The sequence below is a fragment of the Fringilla coelebs genome (genome assembly GCF_963513975.1).
Source record: "Fringilla coelebs genome assembly, chromosome: 1".
In the NCBI taxonomy this organism is placed as follows: domain Eukaryota; kingdom Metazoa; phylum Chordata; class Aves; order Passeriformes; family Fringillidae; genus Fringilla; species Fringilla coelebs.
In genome coordinates, this window is record NC_140028.1 from 110,888,065 (window position 1) to 110,914,335 (window position 26,271).

At 44.0% G+C, this 26,271-nt stretch overlaps 1 protein-coding gene across 4 annotated transcripts; it reads right to left on the minus strand.

Annotated features, from left to right (window-relative positions):
* Positions 1 to 3,298: 3,298 nt before the first annotated feature.
* NOD1 (nucleotide binding oligomerization domain containing 1) lies at positions 3,299 to 26,271 on the minus strand. Of its 4 annotated transcripts, XR_014616760.1 has the most exons (14): positions 26,202 to 26,271; positions 24,205 to 24,543; positions 22,081 to 22,255; positions 19,062 to 20,871; positions 16,948 to 17,031; positions 15,852 to 15,935; positions 14,214 to 14,297; positions 12,509 to 12,592; positions 10,403 to 10,486; positions 9,686 to 9,934; positions 8,393 to 8,474; positions 8,196 to 8,221; positions 7,551 to 7,634; positions 6,131 to 6,146 (listed from the first exon to the last, which is right to left on the minus strand). XR_014616760.1 is itself a non-coding variant. In XM_084221871.1 (12 exons), exons 2-12 carry the CDS (start codon positions 24,418 to 24,420, stop codon positions 6,074 to 6,076), a joined length of 2,862 nt encoding a protein of 953 aa, XP_084077997.1. In that variant the 5' UTR covers positions 24,421 to 24,543; positions 26,202 to 26,271; the 3' UTR covers positions 3,299 to 6,073. The 4 variants fall into 4 exon arrangements, 1 of the variants encoding a protein (XP_084077997.1); XR_014616758.1 differs by lacking the exons at positions 8,196 to 8,221; positions 8,393 to 8,474 and adding an exon at positions 3,299 to 4,363 and having other exon boundaries at positions 5,882 to 6,146; positions 9,686 to 9,769; XR_014616759.1 differs by lacking the exon at positions 8,393 to 8,474 and having other exon boundaries at positions 6,128 to 6,146; positions 8,196 to 8,216; positions 9,686 to 9,769.

The following is a 26,271-nucleotide window of genomic DNA, read 5'->3' on the forward strand; positions in this document are numbered from 1 at the left end:
CACTGCTCCATCCCACCCTGCAGGGAGAGGGGTGCTGGTGTCCAAAAAGCGAAACAAGCAGAGCACACTGCCTGTGAGGTGCTGTGCAGCTCATTCCTGCTGTCTCCTTGCCAGCCAGCCACTGGGAAACAAGGAGCCTCGGCAAAAGCCAAGTGAGAAGGAGTTTTCCAGCCCTCATGTAATAAAGCATCTGTTCTCTGAGGGGGATGCGGTCAGGGATGCATGGTGGTAGGGAGGAGGGTTTGACATAAATAAATAACTGCATAAAGCCCATCCTCAGCTGACGCAAGATGACTCACTCCTCGTAAAGGCAGGAGCGTAGAGGAGGCAGATCTGAGGCGCAGGGACACGGCCCTAGCTCAGCCCGCTGTTAATGGCAGGTGCTCTGTGCCTCCGCATTTGGCCCCTCGTCTTCGGAGTCATGCTTTGTGTCGAGCTTCTGCCCTACTTTCCTTTCTTCCTGTTTACAGATTGCTTTGTTTGAACATGCGTTTACATTTTAACAAAACCTCCCCCCTCGCTTCCCTCCTAGTTGTTTCTGTAAGCCGGCTTCAAACAGGAGGAAGAGGAAGCTGCCAGGCCTCTCCGCGAGCCCCATCGGGCCCCGTCCCTCAGGGCCACGGGCACCGCGGGGCCGCTCCCACCCCGCCGGGCTCTTCCCTGCCGCTCCCTTCCCCTGCGGACCCGGGTGACTTCTCAAGGGAGCAGCTTTCCTCCTCACAAGTCACCCGGGCCGGGATTAACATCTGCTAAACTCAGGATTAAAGCGTCTGGCAGGTAATGGGAGCATGAAAGTTTGACGGCTTCATTTGCTCCAGTCCGTGAGGTCCAGCTCTCCCGGCTTGGAGGTTTTAGCAGCTAATTAAATTGCTGCCTTGAGTGTGCAAGGGGAATCCCCAGACAGGAGAGGCTGGGCCTAATTTAGTTGTTTGCAAGGGGCTTGCTGCAGCTGGAGCTCTGGCTCCCTGCCCCCCAGGAGCAAGGGGGACACTTGTGCCCTGCTGCCCTGAAGTGTCCCTTCAGCCGTGTCACCAGCAGCCACCTCCTGAGCCAGCTGCCTGCGTGGGGGCTGGCATGGGCAAGCACGGCACCTTCCTCAGACCAGCACTGCACAATCCGCAGCCTCCTGGCGCTGCTGCGAGCCCCCCTGCCAGCAGCCCTGGTGCAGCAGCAGCTGCAGGCCCTGTGTGTGGCAGGAATTTATGTACTGCCACCCTAAAGGGTTGTCTGAGCCCTGCAGGTGATGACCTCGAGTGGGTGAGGTGGCATCAGCACTGCCCAAAACCCACTGTTTTCCAGTGCATCACCCCAAAAACTCCCTGTCTGCAGCAGGCATAGGACATTTCCTGCTTTCCCAGTATAAAGCAATGACTGTAGTTTTTGCCCCTGGCTGAGTAAGGCCAGTTTTTATTCCTTCACCCACCTGCTGTGACCTCTCATGCTTTGGTGCTCCTGAAGCTGAAGCTGCTGTTTTCTCTGAAACATCATCCCTGTTTTCACATCCCCCTGTGTACCTGAGGGCAGCTATTTCTGCAGCTCTCATTTACCTCTGGGAGTGGAGAATGAATACTGGCTGACCTCAGCCCTGTTGAGATTCACAGGGGATTCCATCAGCAATTTCCCAGGATTGAAGAGGGACTCCCCCAGCACCCGTGACACTCCCTGCATCCTCTCACCTTTTCTTCCCACTCTGGCAAGCAAGGAAGGACTCGCCCCAGTAGCTCTGCTGTGTTTTCAGAAGGCTGACCTATCCCACAGAGCAACTGAGAGCCTCCAGCAAGCAAGGAGAAACCTCCTCCTGTGAGTAAATTTGGAGTCCCTGAGTGCAGCTGGCAGCTCCCAGCCTGGCCTCCATTTTCATCTAGCACAATCCTGCTGTTCTCTTGCTACCTACTAAAGCAGCAGTCGAGGCCTTTGTGTACAGCTGCAGCTTTTTTGTGCCAAGATATCTTGTTCCATCCGTTGAAAACCGAGTGGTTTCTGCAGTGACCTCTCCTTCCTCACAGCAAAGCCATCCCTTGCTGCTGTTCACCTGGCTCTGATGCAACCTGACTGCAGCCATTTGTACAGCTCTGCAGAGGGCTCCTGTGTTTGTCTGCTGACACAAGGTAAGGGAGCAGAATGAAGCTCCAGAAAAGCTTCTGTGGGTGTCTGTGGTGGCAAACACAGGCCTGTGTATAAGGCCTCACAGACTGGAGCCTGACTTCGCCTGACACAGCCCTGAGAAAGCCAACATCTCTTCATGAAAACAGAAGCCTGCAACAGCAAAAAACAACGTGTTTCTCTGCAAAAGAATTCTACAGATCAGGACTATTTTCCTGCACCTGTTTCAAGAATCCCAACCGTCTCAGCTTTAAGAATGAAAACAGTATCTCACAAACCACCCTTTCTTCCATGTAGACACCTTGTCCAAGACTGATCAATTACCACGGGGTAACAGCTTGTTACTGACCAACAGGAGATAGACATGGGAGGTTTTATAAAACTTTATACAAAGGGATGTAAAAATATAAAGCTTTTTTCATTCCTGAAAAGAGCGTGTCTCGTCTCTCTGAAACGAGGTCAACAGCAACAGGTGTCTTGCTGTATTTTCGGCATCAGTACCACTCCCTAGGCACGGAACAGTGGGATTGGGATCCTGCCCTGGCTGTGGTGGAAGAGCAAAGACTGAATGGCCTTGCACCACCCTGCAAGTCATAAACTGTGGTCTGGCACCTGGAGACACATGTGCCAACAGTGAGCCACACCAGGCTCAGACAAACACCCTGTCCTGAGGACCTGGCAGTGTTTGACTGGAGCAGGACTGCACTGTGTCACAGCAGGGCTTCCTTGAGGGCTGCAGAGTTATCTGGCACCAGTAAACACACACAGCTTGCACCAGCCCAATACAAGTGGTGACACCTCCAGCCAGCAAGTCTTTGCCCCCAGCAGCAGGAGGTGGAAATGAGAAGAGCTCCTGCAGTCAGTGTGGCAGGAGGACTCCAGGGGTGCAGCATGCCTGCAGCACATCCCTGATGCACCACTGTGCTTTCTCTCGCTGCCCCTAACTGGATTGGCACCTGCTGCTGGAAGGGCCCCTCATAGGCAGTGGCAGCTGTGAGAGGCTTTCTCCAGCTGTGGCAGCTCCTCTCTCTTGCTGCAGCCAGAATTACTTGGGGTGTCACTGTCCCATCTTGATGCAGCCAAGCACCTGCTTGACAGGGCTTCAGCAAAGCCCAAGCACTTGCAGGCAGCTTGTTCTTTAAAAAGCTGTTTATTATCACAGCGGACGAGTGGAAAAACACGACACAGTGTACAGAGAAGGCTTCAGCAAATTACAAACAAGTCTGAAAAAAGTTACAGTTGTCTCTGAGTAAACAAGACTCTCCCTCCAAGCTGCAGAAGTGTTGCTCCAATGCTCCTTACAAACAGGCCGGTAAGACTAGGAAGAGCTTCAGCCCAGAAATACTGTGCAGATAAACAAGGGATGTCCTGCTGCTCCCAGAGCAGCAACCGGTTTGCCCAGTATGGCTCCCAGAGCTGTGATGTGCCCTGTGAAGCTCTGGGTGAGCTGGGAGCAGGATGCTATGAAACCCCTTGGTTTTGTTAAACCCAGAGTGAGCTGTGCTTAGACCTTCAGGCTAGTCCAAACAAGCGTTTGCTGCCCAAAATCACCTCTGGAAGGAGTGGCTGTGACTTGCTCTGTCTCTGGCACTGTAATCTTGTTAAGTGCCAAACTCTGTCCTATATGGAGCTGGGCTTGATCCTGCCACCACTTATCCTGAGGCTGCATTTAGCTGCTGCAGCCCTGTAAATGCTGCTGTCCCTTAAAACACCCCCTGGATGCCCAGCTTGTAACAGCCAGGTATGGAACAAGATTTGCAAGAGGGGCTGAGCTTCTCACTACAAACAATGACAAAGGCTGCTCTAGCCCAAAAAAACGGGCGTATGTGACTGCACTGGAAAGTTTGGGGGAAGCTATTTTAGTCAATTAGTGAAACAAGGACAGGAACTGTCATTTCAAATGTATTTTCTACCTGGTAAATGAGCAAATAATTCTGTGATTAGAGCAAAGTAGGAGCACACTTCCTCAAACACAGGCAAATGACACCTCTGGTGAAGGCTCTTCCTTGCACCAGTATCTTCTCCCTTCCATCAGAGTAGGCTGGCAAAACACACTCTGACAAGGTGCATAAGTCTCAGATTTGTTAAAGTCACTGAGACGTCTTTAAAGGCTTTGCTTTGGCAAATGTTTAGGCAATTGAAATCCAGCTCATCTGTAACTGTGTGCCCTTTTGCTTCAGTAAACAAATGGCTCAGGTGCAGAAATCATTCAAGTTAGCTGAGTTCCCTCTGGCATGGTTGAAAAACCTCATCTGTCTCCCTGTGAAAAATCAGTGTTGATACCACAGGCACAGAGGAAAAGCCTCTAAAAAATAACTAAGTTGGTTTTCTTCCCTTTTTTTTTCTTTATAGCTGCAGGTTTTGTGAGAAGCACGGTGAGTATTTGAAAATGTGTTAGGAAGCTGAAGGGAGTAGACAGAATTGAGGGCTGGGAAAGGTTTTCTACCACATAGGAAATGGAGAAGCTGTGACCTACAAAGCAAACACTTTCTTTGCTTCATAGGGCAGATTTGGGAGATGGGAAGGTGAGGGTTCATTGGTCTGGCATTTTAACTGGAGATTCTTCTTCCAACCTACCAAGGTTTTGTGGGTTAGTCAGCAACCGGAGAATTGTTTCTCGAAGTTTGGGGGGAGGGGGAGGGGAGGACGGGGATGGTAACATGGGAGAAGGAAGGAAAATGGCTCCCACTTTTCCATTTTAGGTTTATAAACTCAAATTCTACCCCCTACACTGTGGGGTAGAGTTTGAGTTTATAAAGCTCCCACAAAAAATAATCAAATACCCCACTCCTTTGCTAACTGATTTCTTTTAAAGCCTCTAAAGTTACACTCCCTAAACAATAATCATCTGGGGGAGGATAATGTTTTATTGCTGGTCCTTGTTATTACTACTGCCCCTTGCCTTGCTCTGTCCACTGATTCAAGCATAGACTAAAAGCTTTCCAGGCCAATCTCAATCCTCCTGTGTGCTTTCCTGTTGCTGGGAGAAGGGATTTCTACTTGACGCAGTTGATTTTCAATTGTCCTTTCTCCCCACTGATGCTGGGCAACGTGACATTGGTGTAGTGCCACCAGCACGGAGCCTAGGCCAGGAGCCAAGGCAATGAACAGCCTGCTAATTAATTGTTCACATTTCTCTCCAGGCCCCCTCCCCAGAACAAACACTGTGGAAACAGGAGGCAGCCGTTTCTATGCAGCCCTCTGGAAATTTGAAGCAGAAGTGGTTTACTGCCCGTGTTATGCTTTTACAGTGATGGCAGTAAGGGCTTCTGGTTGCATGAAAGAAAATGGATTGGCTTTGATATGGGAAAAAAAGATTACTGAAAGTAATCTGAGCCTGATGCATCCATTCCTACCCATCCAAAAAATCCCAACAACAAAAAAAAGCAGTGTCTGTGATGCTGCCTGAGAAAGAGGGACCTAATTTCTAGGCAGGAAGAGGGAATTCATGTTCAAAACACACATACCAAGCAACTACTATAGATACTGCTTCTGGTAAAGCTGTGTATATATTCATTTTCAGTTCTGAGGCAGGTAATACTCAGAGCTGGTGGAGTTTGTGCATCTTGCACCCTTTCTTTTTTATGCATACTTGTGTGTCTTTATTTACGTATATAAATAAGTTAACAGATTATTTACATCACTGTACAGAATAGATCTAAATTCAGTAATCAAAATGCATACACCTGCCAGTGGATTTAGTCTGTTAACACTTTGCATTTCATCTTCAAAGCACCAAACAAACATTAATTATTTACCCAGGCAACTTCCCACTCACCAAAAGGATTAAAAATAACAGGCAGGGTAAGGGATGGAGCTGAGGGAGTGCAGTGTGTTCATAAAAAGGCAGCTTATTGTGTATCTCTCTCCTGCCACGAGCACTGTAGATTGATGCCTTTATAAACTCTGCAGTCCAAGTGTAGGAGTAGCCTTTGTTAACACCAGCTTAGCAAAATGGGAAAGTCCTCATTCAAAAGCAAATGATCCGCTCTTCATTTTCAAAAGCTTTGGCCTCTTCTTTGCTTATCGGGTTCCCATTCAAGCTGGAGGAGTACAACAAAAGGGATGTGAGTGAAAGTAAGGTAGTGACTGTTTCCCATCATCTATGTGCACCATCTTTGGTGCAGAGGTTTGAAATGTCACGTGGGCTGCATGCTTCTCAACTGGGAATGGGTGTTAGGCTGGATGCAGCACTGCTGTCCCACTGCACATCCAAGGAACAAGGCTTCTCCCTCAGAAGTAAAGCCTGAACACACACCTAAGCTCCAGTAACTGAACTTGGCATTGGAAACCCAGCTGTTTGCATTTCAGCAAGCAGCACAGAGTTGACAAAGGTTCTTACTGTGCAGTGGGCTGGTTTAAAGATATTTAAAGTCTCCAGAGCATTTTGTGTCTTCCATGACAACATGGGAAGAAAATTCTGTAAAGTACTCAGGCATTATTAATGTGAAATGACCGATAGCAAAATTTTCAATTCTGGCTATGTAAAGATAATCTACGTTGATACCGACACCCCTGAAAATGAGCAGCCTGGCTAAGTGCTGCTCTCAGAAATGTTGAAATCCATTAAACCATGCAGATTTATGAAATTACTTGGGTAAATGCATGCCTCTGAACATTCAGGCCAGAATCAAAAGACAGATTTCAGTCTGAAGATTCAGAATGATCTGAGGGGTAATTGATGCCTCTTCTGTAGATGAAAGCTGACAGTGGCTTTTGGAAAAAGTACCTCTTCCACATCTCCAGGGAACACACTAGTCAGACAGTGAGTCATTGTCTTTCTAAGCAAGAATTCAGTGTCCTTTCACTAAAACAAATACATATATTTAAAAATAAATTTCATGTTCAATAATAAAGCAGCAGTGCTAAAACCAGCTCAGTTCTATTGACTCCTGAGCTCCTTGAGGTGAGGGAAGGAATGTGGTATTTGGCTTTCTGCCTTAAATGTACACATGTGACTATGTGATGCCCACCTAAGCTACAACAAACAAATCCTACAAAAAGTTAATCTTCTTGTAGCTTAGCACTTTCAGTACGTTTGGAGCACCGCCCAAAAAAATCCAAGCACAAATTCTGTGAACCAGACTAGTAAGGCTGATTAAAGGTAACCATCTCCTGCTTTTTTGGCATTTAGGTCCTGAAAAGCACGGACATGTTCAGAAGTTTAAAAATAAAAACAACAAGCAAAGCTGGGTCTATAAATTCAGGCCCTGATTCTGCAAATCAGTGGTACAGACAGATGTGAACCAAGAAAACCGCCTGACATTCATAACACACAAGGAAGTGTTTCAATGGCAGTGGCTTTTTACCTGTCTGAAATCCACAGCTGGAACTACAAGCCCTGCCTCACATAAACTTGCTCTGAATTTTTTAGGCTGGGAAGTAGTAAGGTCAGTAGGGTTTTAAAGGAAGTTTACAAAGTGACCCTTTGAGAAAGGGACCTTTACCAGATTTCTTGAATAGTCGTGTTCTCCTTGAGAGCTTCGCTGAGGCACTTCACCCCTTTGGCTGTAATTTGATTCTGGATAAGCCTAAAAAAAAAAGCATTTCATGTCAATCTAACATACAAATTAATTTGCAGCACATATACAACCTATGCTCAGCTTTACATTAAGGAGCAGAGCAGGCTGCCACAAGAAAATGACTGTGATTTTATCTGTGAGAATGGTACACAGTATTGGTCAAATGGCCCATATACACTTTCAGAAACAGAATTCAGAGTATTAATATTTTCCTTTTAATCTTGCATGTGGTATCTCCAGTATTCCATTCTGGAGATGCTGAGCAATTTTAATTACACAGCTGACAAATTTCTGTTATGTTCACTAGTGGTATGGGATTGTGGTATTTAGACTGAGACAGACAAACCTCTCAGCTCTGCTTTCTTACTAAGAAGACTGTGAGACATTTTTAAGTGATGTACAGAAAATTCTGAGTACAGACCCTGTGTAGGCCTAGTGTTTTAGCAGTTATGATCTAGAAGCTGCCAAATCCTCCAGTCTTGTATATCAAACCAACAAGATCTTTGAAAAATAAAACACTTATTCTGACTCTGGTATGAGCAGGTTCAAGTCCCAGTAAAGCCAACTTACCAGCTACAAATTATGTCTCATCTGAGCTTAGGGAAGGAAAAAAAACATACATAAGATCCTCAAGCAGTGAAATTGATGAAGCAGTAGGTAACTCTTATTTACCACTGTAGACCATCCCACTAGCTAAAGATGAACAGAGGCCACTCATCTGCATGAGTATAAAAATACTCATCAGCCTAGCTTAATTCAGTACTCACCTTTCAGTCTATCATGGTGAGCCCCATAGCTGTACCATTCCATGTGACTGGTTGCATGAATCCCTCGGGATTCAGGACGAGGCTGAAAATTGGAGTGTATTGAACAATCTCTGAGGGAAGGAGGGAAGGAGGCATTCCCATTAAAGGAGTTTCTGAGCTTGGAATCAAAATGCAAAGGGATCCAGTAGAATCTTTCAGCTACTGGAAAAAAACTCAGCCTCAAGTTCAACTATCTATATAGGTCACCACCTTTTGGAGGTATCCACTGGTGCGATCAACAAAGCAGGATATCAATTTGTCCAGTGGCAGACACCTTTGGACAACACTGAGCCATGACAAAGACATTTATCTTGATTACTATGCCTGCTTTGGCTGGGATAAGTTTTATTATGAATTCGACCCAAACTGCTCAGTGAATTACATCTGCAGCTGTGCACAAAAAAATCATGCACTCCCCCACTGTCTTTTCATTTTCAGGGTGATGGGGACCACAGCTTCTGCTGCTTTCAAAAGAGGCTACGAGTACTTGGCACCCATGACAGCCAGCATGTTTCCTGAGGGGCTGGAACTAGAATTAATACAGGGAGTGTGCTAGAGTGTGGTCAGTCAAGTCTTTGTAAAGTATACAAAGGGACTCCATGTCTGATGTTCTCTTGATCACTTGAGATGAATGGATGGCTATTTTTTTTACAGCTCACATCTGCCCAACCGCATCCTTTGGCAACCTCTGCATCAGAAAAGCCAATGCTGCATTTTCTTAGAAGTGTAAGAAGTCTTACTGTGATTGCTAGAAATAATCCCTGGTTTCCTGGGGATTGATGCCTTGGAGATGAGTGTCTTGCATCAGTGTACTGCTAGCCCAAAAAGAAAGCATCAGGCAAATGTGGCATGTATCTACGTGTCTGTCACCTAGGTTCTTGGTTGAAGAGTTACTTTCATAGCATGATAATAAACAGAAAGAACTGTAATAACCTTATTCTATTCTAGCTGTCTGCTTGGGGTTTTGGGTTTTTGTTTTTTTGAAACTTTTGATTTTGAGGTCAGTACTGTTCCCCTAACGAGAGATGAAATCAATCATTAGTTTGAAAGTTACCAGAAACAGCTTGAACTTTTCCCTGTATGGAAGCGGGTTTCAAATGCTAGACAGCAGCTTTATTAACTTCCCGTTAAAACTGTCTACAAGCAGTCAGCTGCATCCACAGAAGCTGTTACTGTGACCTACATAGACTTGGAAGGTGAAGCTTTAATGTAGTGACTGCCAAAGAGCCTGTGCCACTGTGGAATGTAACTCACCATAAATGCACCAGTTTCTTGTTGACCTTCAGCATCTCTGCAAAACTCATTGCTGCCTCATCATCCAGCTCGTTTTTAGTCAACCTGAGTGGGAGAGAAAATGTCCACTTAGGATGTTGACATTATTTTTCAGCCCCCTGTTTCTGCAGCTTTTCTGTGACTTAGCTTTAGACAGCCAAAGGGGGATGTGCTGTTCCTGCCCTGAGCAATTTGTAAAGGCTGGACACAAAGAGATATTGAAGAGAAGCCCTGGAGGTAAAAGAGACAAGAGTATCAGATCTTTATTTCTCTGAGCAATGTTCTAGTGATACTTTCTCATGATGCTTTAGTGTCTAAAAGGTGAATGAGGTGTGGTGAGAAAAGGTCCAGACAACACTGAAGAGGTGCAAAAACTGAAGAGGACTGAAGAGGACAAAGAACTTGACTTCAGATGATGGAAAGGAGAGAAGACGGGGAAATCAAGATGGAGGGAGCAGAGTGAGGCATGACACTGGTCACTGGAATGCATCCCAAAGGACATGTGCTGCTGATCCATTACTCATGCCCACATTCTTCCGAAGGGATATCTTATAGCTTGCTGATAGGGAAAGCATAGGGGATGAGAGCAGGGAGAGGAGGAGGAGGGAGAGTAGGAAGGGCGATGGGATTGGAGGACATAAACCAGCATTTTGCTCCGGAAAAGGAAGCAGAGGAGAAAGAGGCCACACTGTCAATTACCAGAATATCTTCACGGAATTGTTGTGCTGCATGGCTTCAGCAATACTCTTGCCTCCCTCTGTTGTGATGCCATTGAATGCAAGACTGTGAAGCAAAGATACAAATGTCTAAGAAGCAGCACCGCTTGGCTCTCCCACTGCCAAATACAAGGGAATATCCTGGATGATCTGCTTCCCAGATGTACAGCTCAGCATTTGTGTGTTTTAAAGACTCACATACTTCACAAACCACTGAGCCCTTACAACTTTTACAAGTGAGAGCAGTTCACAGTCTGTGGCCTGAGTGCAGGTCTATCAAACAGTCCACGAGGTTTGCTGTCAGTGAGTTGTACTCTTGGGACTGACAGTAAAGTTGCACTCAGTAATTTTGAGAGTTGAGGCTCTTAACAAGGACAAAGAGTTGTGCTTAGCAGTACACAGGTTTTTACATGTGTTTGTCATCCCTGTACCAACTGGGCACTTTTTCCTTTAAGTCCTTCAGGCATCCAAATACTTCATTCTTCTTCCAAATACAACACCTTCTGTTGTGTATGGAGAAATGAGCTAGTAAATGCTTTCCATTACAAACCACAAACATTTCTTAGTCTGCCCTTCATTCTTTGAAGAGACATTGGCAAAATCATCCAGTCAAAAGTTATGTTCTGGGCTTTAGGAGTTCAAAAAGCATCTCCCCCCTTAAAATAATGCAAGGCCTCAAAAAATGTAGAAAGGGGAACCAAGCAGAGCAATAGCACGAGTATGTATTGGCATGAGTCCCTCCTAGCTTTAGCTTAAACTGGTTATTCTCAGTCCATCATGCCTGGGCGTAAAAACGGCAAATAAAGTAAACTGATGTAGTAGGGATTATCTTCCCTTGGTCTTCACATAAAGCTACCACAGGTGCTTACTATGAATTTTAATCATGGAGCAAGATTAGCCAGTGGGAGATAAGAAATGAAGTCAAGAGCAAGTACACTGCAGAGCAGAGGATTCACCTTGCACAAGTGCCAGCAAACCCAAGCTTGAGACAGCACAGTTAGTTACTCCTCTTTATTTCTGCAAACACATTCATCAGCATATTTGCTCTTGTCTGAGAATCCCTGAGCTCTGATTCAAGTTCAAAATGTTTTCTTTCAAGTCTGATGCATCTGTATGGATTGTGCAATTATGAGAAGATGGCTATTTCAGATGGCTTTTAAGTTTAAATATATCTAGGTCACTGCACCTGTTCAGCTTTTAATTTTTAAGCTCGACTACCCACTTGCAGAAAAGCGGACAAGGCACCAGCTCTGAAATCCCTGGATCTGAAGTGGCAGCAATAAACTCTCCAGAGATCCCCAAACTCCCAGAGTATTTCTGAAGAAACTAGTGCCATGTGCCACCTTGTGGGGAAACTAAGGAGCCTTGCCTGCTGCCCTCACCGTGGAGGCCAGTGGAACTGGGAGACAAATAGAAAGGGTCAACATGAACCTGGTGTGGAGGGACTCCAAAACATCTTTAAATCTTTGAATCCCCAGCCAGCATTTGAAAGCTGAGCAGGGAATGGGCTGGTTTCTGCTGTGCTTCCAACCTCACCTGTGTTATGGCTTCCAGAAGGCTGGTTTGAGATCCATCCCTGAACTCCAGTGAGGACGACATATCATTAGCACTGAATGTGTGTTGGTGTAGGTCCACCGGAGCACAGGATAAGCCCCAATGTAAGAATGTCCCAGCCCCTCATATTATGGCCTACAAAGTACTTTGGTGAGAGCTGCTGCACTTTCTCAATAGAAACTGTTAATACTGAGCTCACTGGGAACCCCATTCTGTGACAGCTGGTGCCTCCGCCTGCTAATGCTTCCAGATCAAAATGGCACCCACTGACCATGAGCCTTCACAAATGCCACAACTCTGTGCAGCATGAGGGGAGGAGGTGCACACAGAGGAAAGAATGCCAGTCATGTGGTATTTTTAATGTGCCTAAAGGCTGCACAGGGCTTTTTGACAGAATCGGGCCTCTTGGCTGCACACAAAGGCTGCAATACCAGATGGCATTCCAAGCCAGCCCTTGGTGGGAAGAGTTATTGCCTCACAGCAGGATGGAGAAGCCAGCACTACAGCGAGCTGCCTGGCTCTGCCAGTGTTTTACCTCACATTTGTTAACTTGGGGTGGTTCCTCAGGGCCTCTGCAAATGCCTTTGCTCCTTCGTCTCCAACTTGGTTACCCCACATCCTAGTGAAGAGAGCAGAACATGAGGTATCAGTTGTGCTGCCCTACTGACTCTTGGCAATGCATTCTCCCTGCTTCTCTCCCCTCTCCTCCTTCCTGGTTACTTCAGAGTCTTTCAGGCTTGTGAGGAACCTGGCAGGTACCCTCCCCAGTGAGGCAGGTATGTTCCACTGCCTGCACGTGGCACCAGTAACCTCTGCTGACTCACCAGCACCCTCAGGCCACAGCACAGAGGCAGCTCTAGGAGACAGCCTGCTGCAGCAGGAATGCTTTAGGGATCACCTTGCTGCACACTGGTAAGAAATAGTATTTCCAATGGCAAAGCAATGCTTGATTACACAAAGGGTTATCTTGTGAGAGAAGGTAACATGGTACAAGCTGGAGAGATCTGATCAGAAACTAGGACTACCTGGTCAAATCCTTTCTATGCAGAGTAAGCACTTTGAAAATTCCCCCGGTATTATGAGGTTTGAAAACACCTCTGCTTGAGTCCATGTTGTTGGGTTTTTTACAGGGATCCTGGCTTGATGACTCAAAGCCACACTCAGCTTATGGGTAATTAGTTGGCAGCTCTTTTAAAATCAATTGAGCTCTGTGGTATCTAAACATATGGACTTCCAGTAAGTTCCCCAGAATTTCCTTGTCCTTCAGAGCCGGTGCAGTTTGCTATTTCAACATTTCTGTCCAAGCTATCCTAAGTCCATTTGGAGTGATCATTTCCTCCACAGGAGAAAACAGGAGTCCTTCAGTGAAATTACAGCAAGTACAGCACAGCAGACCCAGCTATATGGAAGTGTGCAGTTTGCTTACTGTATTTGTGAAATGTTGTAGAACAACAAGATTAAAGGCCAAAAGTCTGATTGTACAAATCCAATTTCCATGTTTCACGTCTACTGTGATTTTCACAATGGCCAAGCAGAGGTTTTAATTCCATGTATTCAAGTGTTAATTTTAAGAGATGTGTTCTCCTGTAGAGTGAAAAGACAAACTGGGATTTGCCAGAAAGGGGGAAAAATAAATAAATCAAACCTAGCACCTTTCCTGAGAAACAGGGCAGGAACTAAAGGTTTGGAGTACATGCAGACCTCTCTCCAATTATAGCACTTTGCACTTAGGGACAGCCTAAGGGAAAAGGACAATGTGAATACCCTTTTATTCTCCCAGCTCACAACTTTATCAGCATGTGATGCAGAAGGTTTGACAGGTGTAACAATGACAGTCAATAAGTAGATGCAGTGCCAATGGTCATAAAACCACACAGACTTGAAAATAACCAAGTATCTCGAGAGGAGTTGCGCTGCCATAAAGAAAGTGGCTAGCTCCATATACTGTCCTCTTGTTTGTTTGCTTCTCCTTTAAGATTCTGTCAGAACAGTGAAAAATTAAAAAACAGATGCCAAAACCTAAACCAAACATTGTGTGAACTGAAGAACAACAAAGCAGCTCTCCTCTTCCATGGAAAATGTGGCTATGCCTCTACACTCGTTTGTTCTAATGCTGTTGTTGAGGAGGGAAGGAATAGAAGGAGGAGAGAAGGTAAGCATGAAAAAAAGGAATCCTAAGGGATTTACAGGTGCCTGGCCAAGATCAAGCCCTAACTTCTACTCTTTAGCATGGAACTTACCCAATTTCAAACATTGTCTTGCTCTTCTGGATGGCCTGGGCCAGGCACTTCCCTCCTTCACTCGTTATTTTGTTTGCTCCTATTCTGCACAAAGTACAGAAACTGATGAGGTGCATCACTTACAACTGTGCAGCTATCAGAACACCAGTTCAGAAAGCCACACAAGTACTTAAGGCTAATTAACTCTGCAGGTTACCTGCAGTTATCAAAGATTAACCCAGAGTGAAAAAATACTGCAGGCACTTGACCTTTGACTAAAAGACATTATTTTATGTTGTCTTTTGCCTATTTTGCATGTCAGCCCTCCAAAATCAGAAGTATTACAGTAGAGTCTTGGGTTTGGTGCTCAGTATGTTAGAAATGAGCTTTAGGAACTGATCCTCAGGGCAAGGACCCCAGCTTTGATTTTAATATAATTCATACTATCAGCAATTGCTACAGAGCTCAGGAATTACATGCAGCATGTTTCATGATGCCACAGGGAACAAAGTATTTCTTGACTGTGTGTTTCCAGAGGAGACTGCAGCTGATAGGCACAGACTGCAATAATTTCAAGTCTTTCTGTTGTAAGCACGGGCTCTAGGCAGTGGCATAGGTCAGTGCAGCAGTCATTCTCTGGCTGGCATTTTACACAAGGCCTCTTCTATTTTTGGCCTATGTGGATATCAAATGGCTGGAGTTCAAGGAAGAGATAATTGCATATAGATTGATTTAAAGAACAGACCAAACCCCCAACCCTCCCCCCAGCCCCCAAGGCACTATATTTACATAAAACTGTCTTGTTTGGCTGACTTTGGGCACATGAATGCGCACTCTATCTCAAAATAACCTCTAGGGTTACTGTGTAGCCTGAATGCAATCATCTTTCAACAGGCTTTTTTGTGAAAGCTACATTAAATAAGCAAAGCATTGTCAAAGCACTGAAAGAACTAAGTGCTCTTGGGTTTCAAAATTCTGCAAAAATTTCAAGTAGGAAGGATATGGCCAGAGTGGGGTTTCAGACCAAGTCAGTGGCAGAACAAGGACTAGAACCCAAAAGTCCCTGGCTGCCTGTTCCTACATTCCCTCCAAAAGCTGAGATTGCTGCAGTTACCCCTGGTTTCTGCTATGGTCACAATTAAACCATTGGTTAATGATCTACCTTTATGTGCAACCAACATGCCTGGCCAGACACTCTTATCTGGGGAAGTTCCAGGAATTAAAGGGAACAACTCACCAAGTGAATTTGGGGAATTCCAGAGTTGAGGTATGACACCAGCACAGCCTGACCCCAGTGGCCCATAAAAGGTCAGGAACTAAAAATTTTGGTACTAAATCCAAGGGAATTTGCCTGCTGGAAGCAGCAGCAAGGTCCATGCACAGCTTAAGCCTCACTCATGTGCTCAGACAGGATTTAGGTAAAGAACAGGTCTCATGCACTCCTTTAACTCACTACTGTATTCCAGAAAAGACTATGGATTCAAGAGTTTCACCTGCTGCCATCCACTGCTAGACTACTGCAACACAAATATACAACTGCAACCTAAATTATATTTTATTTCAAATACAATTTTTGTCTTTTTTTTCCACTCTTCCTCCCCTTTCAAGTTGCTTAATCTTAATTAGGATAGTGTAGAAAGGAAAAACAATCCAACATACTTAACATATTCCAGGCTTGAACACTCTTCAATTAATTTTGCAACATATTTGGCTCCAACATCAGTGATTTGGTTGTTGTATAAGCTTAAAGAAAAATCACATTGGTAAAAATAGGTTATTACTGCTGTTAAATATTTACAACCTGAATGTTTTATGATGCACACATAGCATCTATCTTTTCTGTGAGGCTTTGTACATATTCACAGTTGCTTGTATTTCTATTTTGATATATAATTCATATTGTGATGGGCTAGATATAAAATATAAGGAGACCAGACTGCAAATCATGAATATTTATATAATTATTAAAATAAATGGTCTCCACAAGCAAACAAAGTTTCCCCTTATTCCTGTGCTAGTACAGAAATAATATTGCCAGAAGATAAGTCAAAAGACAAAACACCATAATGTACTTTTGGTCTTTTAAAAGTCATAAAATCCCCTTGCAAATATTACTGAAGAGCAGATACCTGAGCAGTTGTACTTATATTAGGGCACTGGAGGAAAAAAGCTATTCTTGGTATTCATGTTCACCTTTCAAAAAGTCATTTTTATGTAGCTACTTAACCAAGAGCAGGAAGTCAGAGCTAACGTGCCTTCCAGCTTCAACTTCATTAAGAACTAATTAAGCTCTTGAAAGAAATTGGTATCATGAACATGACACTTGAAACTGCATGTTGCTGACAGCAGTCTCTACCAAGCTGTATCTGCTTTGCCTAGTTGAAATAAATCAGTTTACAGTTGAGAAAACAGCAGGCTCTAACTACACATACTCTCTTGCTTGCAGTCTATCCCTTCCACAGCAGAAGGCTTTTGGTATAAAAATTAGCATGCTCACACAGTTCAGTAACCTGACAGCGGTCCACACTGTACCACAGGAGGGTTTGATGCCAGCAGGAGGCTCTGAGGGAGTGTGATGGGAGAGGATGCTGTGGTCCTTGTCCCAGTGAACTGTCACAGAATCATTTCTGACACAAAAAGCTGCTTTCCTTAAACTGTAGTTTCCACCCCAGCTCTGCTGTGTCAGTACTGACAGCATTAGAGTTTTATTTTCTAGTATCACTGCTGAGTGTTTTGCTCCCAGCTGGGTACATACCCCAAGAAAGACACAATTCGGTACTTGGAGAGTTCTTCATACAAGATCCTTACGCCGTGATCTGTGACCTGATTTACACTGAGCCTGGAAAGAAGGGAATGAAAAGTCTGAATCAATACATACTGGAAATGTTCATAACCTGTGAGTTAACAAATGACTGGAGGCCTATGCATTTTCCTCTGATATTTTAACAGGTCCTAATGCCACATATTAAAAGCTGTTAAGGGAAATGTGAGCTCACATTCATGTTGCTCACTCCAAAACTGATAAAAATCAGAAAGCCTTAGATCTCCTAGGTAATGCTCTGGAAGCTGTCCACAGAACTGAGAACAATAAAATGTAGGAAGTCAGACTCCAGATAAACATCTCACCCTCCTTCTGTGTTTACTGCGATTCCAGGAAGAAAGTCTGCTTAACACCCTAGCAAAAGCAAGCTGTCCAAACTACTAGTCTTGCAATCTTCTCTCTGAGCACAGAGTGAAAGCCAGGCATCTTGAAAGTCACAACACATTCAGGCTTCACCAAATAAAGGTTGTGAAAAGCCCTGGCCAGAAAACAGAACTGCACTCCCATGGGTGTACTAGATGTTTCTAATTTTATTGTCCCAGCCAGACACGAAGCAAATCAATGTCAGTCATTCACAGAATAAAAATGCTTCATCTCAGTTGTTGGGGGGGGGGGGGTTGTTGTTTTGGGGGTTTTTATTGGTAACTTCTCAAGCTTTTTCACCTTATGGACAGTTTCAAGTGAAGCACTCCAATTGCCATGAATCACATTTTCTGGGTAAAGCTGTCCCTATGAAAACATTTTGATTACATTAAGTTTGCACACAAATTCAGTAGCCGAAGATTTCCTGCTGAGAGTCCCTTATCACCAGCTTAACAGCCTCCCTAGCCTTTGCTAGTTAGCAACCTGGTCCCTCTGGAATGCACCACCACACAGGAGAGATCAGCCAATTTCTACAGATCAGGTCAGCCTGCTTCTTTGAAAGGGACAGTTAAACTCTTGGAAACAATATTTCCTGACCTGCAGAAATTGCCCATTACAAATAAAAGTTCCAACGTCTGAAGATCCATAAAGGGATCCTAAAAGGGCAGCCTAAAAGACTGTTTTGGTGCTGGGGATGGTGTTAGGATCACACTGTGTATGGCATGATCACATGATAGGCACGAAGAATGAAAGGCTGGCCTTTTCTTCTTTGTTTTGTCTTATATACTTATGCATTTTCCCCAGGAGTTTCCTTATTGCTTTCTCCTGGGAGGTCAGTCAATTTGCAAATAACTGGGGAAAAAACCAGGAGTCACTGGCTTTGATTTATTCCTAGAGGAAAACAAGGCAAGGCACAGCCAAACAGGAGGAATAAATCCAATTGTTAAAAAAAATTCTCATGAGGCTGAAGGAGCTTTAAAAAAGATCCTGATTTTCTTCACCTAAATGTTTGGACAAATAAGATATACCTGCATGGTACAAGCTCAAAGGGCTGGAGATGAAACAATCTGGCCTGTGGTGTTAGAGGTGGAGTTCATTCTCCCTGTTCACACTAAGCCATGTCCTTCCTTCACAGCACCTCAGGAGAAACACCACATCTGAAGGTGTCAACTACATTCTTTCATAGATGTACATGATAGTTTTTGTCCTATGAAAGCCAGACATTTTGACAGGATGCAAAAGCGAGAAATTCAGAGCTTCTGATCAAGAGTTATGGTGAATAGGAGAGCCTCCCTTATCACTTATGACCAAGGGCAGAGATGGCCTCAGGCAATCTTCGGATAATGGAGGATGCCCTTTTGTTTCCTTTTTCCCTTAAGCACCTTCTGTCATAAAAATCCTTTTCTGAGACAAAAAAAATTGAGATGGAGCTAACTAAACTTACAGGTTTAAACAGTTTGTGCTTCTAAGGACTTCTTTCCATCCTTTCCATTTTGGTTTCCAAATTCAAAGCTTATCTCTGCTCCTGTGACTAAATGAACAAAGATCTCAGAAGATCTGAAACATTAATTTCCAACAGCACCAATCCTCATATTTCTCCACTGGGAGATCAACTCATTCAGCCCGCCGGTTTGTGGAATAAACGAAGAATATGCAAGGACCTTCTTACATACAGAGACTCCTACCTGATCACTGCAAGCTTGCTGAAACAAGGTTGCAGCTGCTTTATTCCGTAGTCATTGATGTTGTTGTTGTCCAAATCCAGAGCCAGGTGCTTTTGGAAGTGGTGCAGAAGGAAGGAAATGGCGCTGCAGTCGGCAGCGCAGGCGTTGCAGTAGGCCAGCTTGATGTAGTTGGCGTGCATGCGGCGGGCTGCCATCCTCCCCACCTTCTCACTCTGCGTCTCGTACAGGCACCTCAGCATCCACACAAAGTTGGGCTGCACCTGCACCTGATTGTAGCTTTTCAGCCTGGACCGAGTGTAGCCTTTCAGGCGGGATTTCATGCTCTCCCCAAGGTATGTGATGAGTGTTTTTCTCTTCCTCTTAATGACCGCAGGCGAAACTAAATGTCTGAAGAGCTTCTGCCTGGATCCAGAAAGAAGGCCACAAAGAAACACGTTGGTAAAATTAAAGTGTTCTTTATTTTGGAAAGGATCCTCCCCTGCTAGCTGTTTCTTCAACCAGGGGATACGAAGGCAAGTAGGCTGGGCAGTCTCCATGGAAGAACATTCATTGAAAAACTCAAGTAACTCCTTGGTACCCACCTTTTCCTCCATAACCAAAAACAAAGCTGTGAAAAAAGACTGAAGGGTTAAGTGCAAGAACTCATAAGTGGCCTGACTGTCACAGCCACTGTAACCTTTAACTGTCCTGAGAAAGCCCAATTGCAAATCTTCTTCAGAGATATTTGCTGATGAGACTTCCTCCTGCTCAAAGATAAAGGAAGAGTTCTCCATCCCTTTGTATGCCATTTTACCCAAAGCTAGAAGACTTTCCTTTCTTGATTTGAACATCTCTGCTTGGCTCCTGATATTGCTCTTCAGCAAACTTGTTTTCACAGATCGATTCAGGTGGACTTCAATCATGAGCAAAAATACATCTGTTAATGTAACGGAACTGTCTGGAAGCTCGGGGCTGTCAAACCACTGGCTGGAGTGGAAGTGCTCAAAGCATTTAAAAATAATCCAGCAAAATAATGGCACTGAACACAAACTGCAGAGATTTGGGTTAGCTTCCAGCTGGTTTGATACCAGTGCTCTTTGCTGCTCGTCTTTGAAAAACATAGCTGTGTACTCCTTCAGGTTGTTCCTGGAGAAACCGCGGAGCAACACTTTCTTCCTAATGATGTTTTTTTGGATCTCAGTTCCTGTCCTGGCAGTAAGAATTTTCTTGGACCCCTTAAGAAGCTTTCCTCTGAGAAGGCTTACAAGCAGTGCCAGGGGGTGGATGGGTTCAGTGGGTGAGCATACCTCAGGTACACTGCTGAGATCAAAGTCGGAATAGATCTCATCAAAGCCATCAAAAGTGAAAAGAACTGTATGAGGGAACCGCAAGATGTGATGGAACACTTCTGCGGGGTCCTGGTCTGGGTAGCAATTATATTTGAAGAGCAGGTCTTTCAAACATATGGCTTCATCTTCCTTGAAGCAGCTAAACATCCTACAACGAAAACGGAAGAAAAACTTGGCCCCTATGTCCAGTTCCTTCCTGGCCCAAAGGCTTTGTAGCTTTTGCAGCAAGATGGATTTTCCAATTCCTGCATCACCATAGACATAAACAGTCTCTCCATCTTCATTAATTAACCCAACTGCATCATCAAAAAGGGCTTCTAACTGATGCATGTGGCCAAGACTCTCATTGGTAAAGCTGACCAGCTCCATAATACTGTTGGAGTAGATTTCTTCAAGCAGCACCTCCTCCTTCTGAGCATACAACATAAAAAACTTGGAGTCCCGTCCCAGTTCATGTCTGAGTTTCTGGGAATACCTGCTAACTAAAAAGACAGTGAGCTATTATTAAAGAGACTATTATTTAAAAACCTATGTATACAATGACCCACCTCTTTGGGAACTCAGAGAGGGTAATAAACAAAAGTAATTCTAACGTGGAAAGGGTTCTTTGGCAGATTAATTCTATTTGTGCTGCCATCATCACCCACTTGGGAAATTGAGGTGCTAAAGAAAGGTCACATGTGAGCCACCACTTCCTGAAAGCCAGCTCTGATGCTGCACTGGTTTAAGGGGCTGCTATCCTTCAGCTGAGACTCAAAGCCAAGTCCCTGACCCTTTGATAAAGGCTGCTTAATTCTCTGCAAAGGCTTATTGGAGTTGTTGGTCACTGATTTCACTGTAATTATATTCTAACTGCAGTTCTACCAGGGAGAACTGTAGTTAGGTGGTTATTCTTGCTTAACTTCTTTAGTCATTTTATTTTACTGCAAATAGAAGTCATGCATTTTAGAAACCTAGTACCAGGCACCTCAAAAGATTTTTTTAAGATGACAAAAAACCCACAAGACAATCTCAGTTATTGCACAACGTTGGCCTGTGCTTTTCAACAGAAATTTGCTTCAGACGGGGACAAAGTAATTCTTATATTTATGTAGTATGGAAAAACCTCTCCAGAGGAAATAATTTCTGCAATACTTAAACTCTGATTTTTAGGGTTGCTAAAAATCATAATTTAGGATGACAATAACTGTGGTTGGAAGGGACTTCAGAAGGTCTAGTCCCACCTCCTGCTGCGAATGGGACTATTTCTGACATCAGATGAAGTTACTCAGGGCTTTGCCTAGTTGGATCTTGAAAACCCCCACGGAGACTACACAGCCTCCCTGGGCAACCTGCCTCATTGCTTGACTGTTCTCATCATGAAATACTGGCTAGTCCATGGCCAAAACAACACAGTGTTGCTAATAAACTGTAGTATAGGCCTAGACAGCTGGCACAAGATGGTTCTGTCATTGTGTTACATACCCACAACCAAGAGCCTGCAGAAAGAGCCTGAGTTTAACAAAACAGGATGTAATTTATCAATATCACCCTTGTGTTATATAGTGTGCCTTATAATTTGGCTGATTAATTTTGCCTTTTAATTTTCCCTGGCTGTGCCTGCCTAAACTCTTACTCTCCTGTCACTTGGTTGGAGCTTCCCTACATAGCAGGGCAGTTCTAAGGGAAGGGATAGAGATGCATGACCTTACCTGGATCTGTATTTACCACAGGTTTACTACAAATATTCTCTGAAGGCTCATAACCTATTCCATCCAGCCAAGGCTGAAGTTCATAGTAAGCATCAGTGACTTTCTGCAGGATATAGATGAAATATTCCGAAACTTCTTCTCCTTTGCTTTGAACCAAGTCTAGAATTTTGCGAACCTGAAGAAACACCAGAGGAAAGATCATTGATACACAGCATTTTATCACAGTAATACTTGTCAACTGCTTTAGGATCCTTTCTGGACTGGAGCAGGGGGCCAGAATCAAAACTAGTGCTTCAAAAAGGTGAAATCAAAATCCAGCTCTGAATTGGAGCCACCACAAAACCCAACTGCCATTTGTGTTTGAATGGCGTGAGAGAGTTAGTTCTGCAAGTTAAGGTCTGAACTTGTAGCTCAATCACACTAACCAGAAACAAAATGGATAAATACCACTCCTCAACAGGGAACCCAAAGGATTTCCTTGGCTTGGCTGGATAATGTATTTTAAATCTTGTACTGTTTAAAATGAAAATAGAGGTGGTTTCTCAGTGTCCTAAATTCAAACATTTACAAGATTCTGTTTTGTAAATACTCTAGTCACATTTGGATTTACCTCAGGATCCAGCCAGGTTCAGAGCAGGGTAGGCTGAATCCCTCCCTGGACCTTAACACTGAGCCAAAACAGTACAACTTTTCCTTCCAACACAGCAACTCAATTCTCCAGGCTCTCTCTGTACAATGGCCCCTCTGCCTGCAGTTATTACCAAAACTAATGGCTACCAGTCAGTGGCTGGAGCAGTTCAGCACAAAGTGTCACCTCCATGGGCAAGGCAGAGGGTGATCTCTGTGCACCAGCACAAGGCAGTCCTAGTACAAAACCCTCTGCAAGACAGAGCAGTCATCTGCAGGCACATTTTGAATGTCAGGATCCCCTTGCTAGAAATGAATGAAGAATGCAGTTCTAAGCCAGACAAAGGGTTTCCAGAGACTGGGGTCTCTTGTAAGCTTAAATCAGGATGATGTATATGCAGCATAGCAAACATGGAGCATTTTCTGACAATTTGTATGCTCTAAAAAGCAGTTTTATGCCTTCCAGAGAAGCTCCCACAGAGTCCACTTCACTTACACCACTGTGGCCTGCTCTCTGTCTCTGCTTAGACTCCTGATGCATGGCCTCCCCCTCAGCTTTGCATACAACCATGCATATTATGCTGAACAATAAGAAATTGAGATAATCATACAGTGTGCATTTATTCAGCTTTGACCCTACACACAGTGTGAGCACTGTGTTACCATTTCAACATGCCAGCAAGAATGATTATTTTATGAAAATCTGCACTGTTGGTGAAGTCCAAGGTCTTTGAATTTTTTATGGTTTGCCTGCCCCTAACTGTGACAGGGCTCTGAAGCTGCCTGATTGGTTGGTCTGGGAAACAACCTCCTCAGCTGTTTCAAGATACGATGCAAAGACCAACAGTGACAGGGCTCTGAAGCTGCCTGATTGGTTGGTCTGGGAAACAACCTCCTCAGCTGTTTCAAGATACGATGCAAAGACCAACTGTGTAAACCGTAATTTTCTCCTAATGAAAGGAAATAATTCTTGCAAATGATGTCCAAAGATGAATTAAAACCCCAAATATGCCAGGATACATCAAATTTCCACAGAAACATTTACAACGTACATAGGTCTTTGAAGAATAAGGAAGGTGTTCATACAGACAACAAACAATCATTAACTTCTAAAACAACATTTCATTTCTGTCTCTCCTAAAGCAGGATGATCTATCCCACAGCATCCTAAGCAGATTTTCCTTGCTATACTCTAACAACCATGTGGCCACATCTTTATCAGAGGACAAAGCCGCAGCTGGGAGGGACAGAACAGCAATTATCACCCTGCTAAATTCTTACAGCTGCCAACGGGCATAACCAGCAGTGCCAGCCGAGCTGGAAAGGGATGTGCTGGAGACACTCATCCAGGAAGAACGGGTGGGAAAACTCCAAAACAACAAAGATTAGAAAACGCACTAGATGTAAAATTGTCAGATGAACCCTTAAAATCTGGTGATAAACTGAGTAACCAAAGTAACCAAAAGCTTCACTGGCTAGAAAAAAAGAAAATTATACCTTATCTGCTTGAGTAGGAAACTGGACAACGATCTCTGCATCCTCAGTGGAGAAGTAGTCGTTCTTAATCAAGTTATCAATCAAGCACTGCGTGTTTCGGATCCTACCGACCAGAAGCTCTCGGTGAACCTTCAGCAAAGCAATGAAGGACTGAGGGCTTGCTCCTGGAGGATTTTTCACAGGAGTGTCCACATTAGCACAAAGTTGGCCTTCCATAGTTGAGATACCAAGAAGCTGCTCCACCAAGCCTCATGTTTGAAAAACTGTCAATTTGTAGTGACAGGTCAGCTGGGATTTAACTTCAGGCAAACAAGAAATCTGTCCTTCGCATCACCGAGCCTGCAAAAAGTAATTGTACAGAACGTCTGTTTAAACCTTATTCTATGCACATACATCCTTCAGTTATATCATGGCCAACTTCTTAATGACGTTTCTTCCTTAGGTACTTCCATTTATTTGTTCCAGTTTTGAAAAATAAAATACCTACAACCAGCAGTCTCTCTCCTATCACCAGTATTTTACTCTAGCTTGCCTCAAACACCACCACTGGCATCTGCTTTATTAATTGCCTGTTCCTAATGCATAATTTAATATTTTTATTAGTTTTTCATGTTTGAGTAGACAAAGCAGGGCATCTGTCCAAACATAATCTAGACAAGGAAATAAACAGAATAAAATTATACTTCATAGCAATTAATTTTGTAGGAGGAATTAATTCTTAGTAGCAATTCACTCTGCTTTTTCATTGTTAACAACAAGGGACTGTAAGAAGTGCTGAAAATATAATACCTGTTCCTGAAAGCAAGGCCTTGTGAGCTCTGAGGCAGTTTTAGCTAAACTAGGAAAAAGAGTTTAGCTTCTAAGGATACAAGGTTCACCAACACCAGGTGGGATGTTATTTTGAAACCACACTCTTTAGCATGAATGCTCTCTCCTTGTCTGCAAATATATACACAGTGTATGCCCTTGTTCTCCAAACCACCTCTTGGGAGCTCTTTTTAGATGCCCATTTATTCCTATTTTTCTCTACAGGGCATAAAGCAAGAGGAATCAGGATCAGACTGCTCTCTATTGTATTACTAAAGCAGGGCTTCTTGTAATTTTTGGTAATATGCCCACCATATAGTAGTGAAGTTATATTGTAGTTACAATTCAACAGTAAGTTCATTTAGGTACTATTTAGGTACAAACTTGCAAATACAATTTCCCATGCAGGAAGCTAATTTTTTGCCAAGATCACCACTGAATCACCTCCACACAGACAGTGAGAATCTGCATGATCAACACAAATGACTGACAACGCCCAGTAACAGTTAAAACATACTGTGGGTTCAAGCAGGTCAAGGGATATCTGGAAGAATGTTCTTAGATTCTGACTACAGTCATGCTAACAAAACCAAAAGACAAAACCCTTCAACAATTCTGTAAATGTGCCAACTCTGCTCCTACAAAATTCTCACAATTTCCCAAGACATTTGCAGGGATAGCAAACTTTCTCAAATGCTTCCCAGCGCTCCCACTGTCAAGCTATAATTGAGTCCTGCCAGCTCACAGATTATTCTAAGTGACCTGCTACTGGAACAATCTCACTTCTAAGGGTTTTCTATATCAGAAGCTGCTGTCTGCATCAGTGAAGCTTCTCCTGCTTGATGGTGGAGAAAGACACAAGTTTATGCTACTGCATTTTAGTGATACTAACTATCTACACTCAAACCAACAGGGCAAACCAGCTTAGCTCCTCAGATTTCCCAACAGGTCCCAGCTTATGGTTGCTGACCTGCATGGATGCAGATAACTGCATTAAGAGTTGGGCTCTCCAAGCACTGAGACCTGGCAAATCCCCAGCACTGTTCTGGGTCACAGCCAACTCCCAAAAAGGCAAAACTGTTTCAAACAAACTGAATGTTACCAAGTGATCTGAATTTCTTACCACACCAGTAAGTGACTGCATCTACTCAGACAAATCAAGCTTTCATTACCCCATTCAGATGACCCACCCGAGGAAGTGGCTGATTTCTGAGTCACTCAGCTTTCCAGAAGCCACACTGGCACATCCCTTTGTTCAAG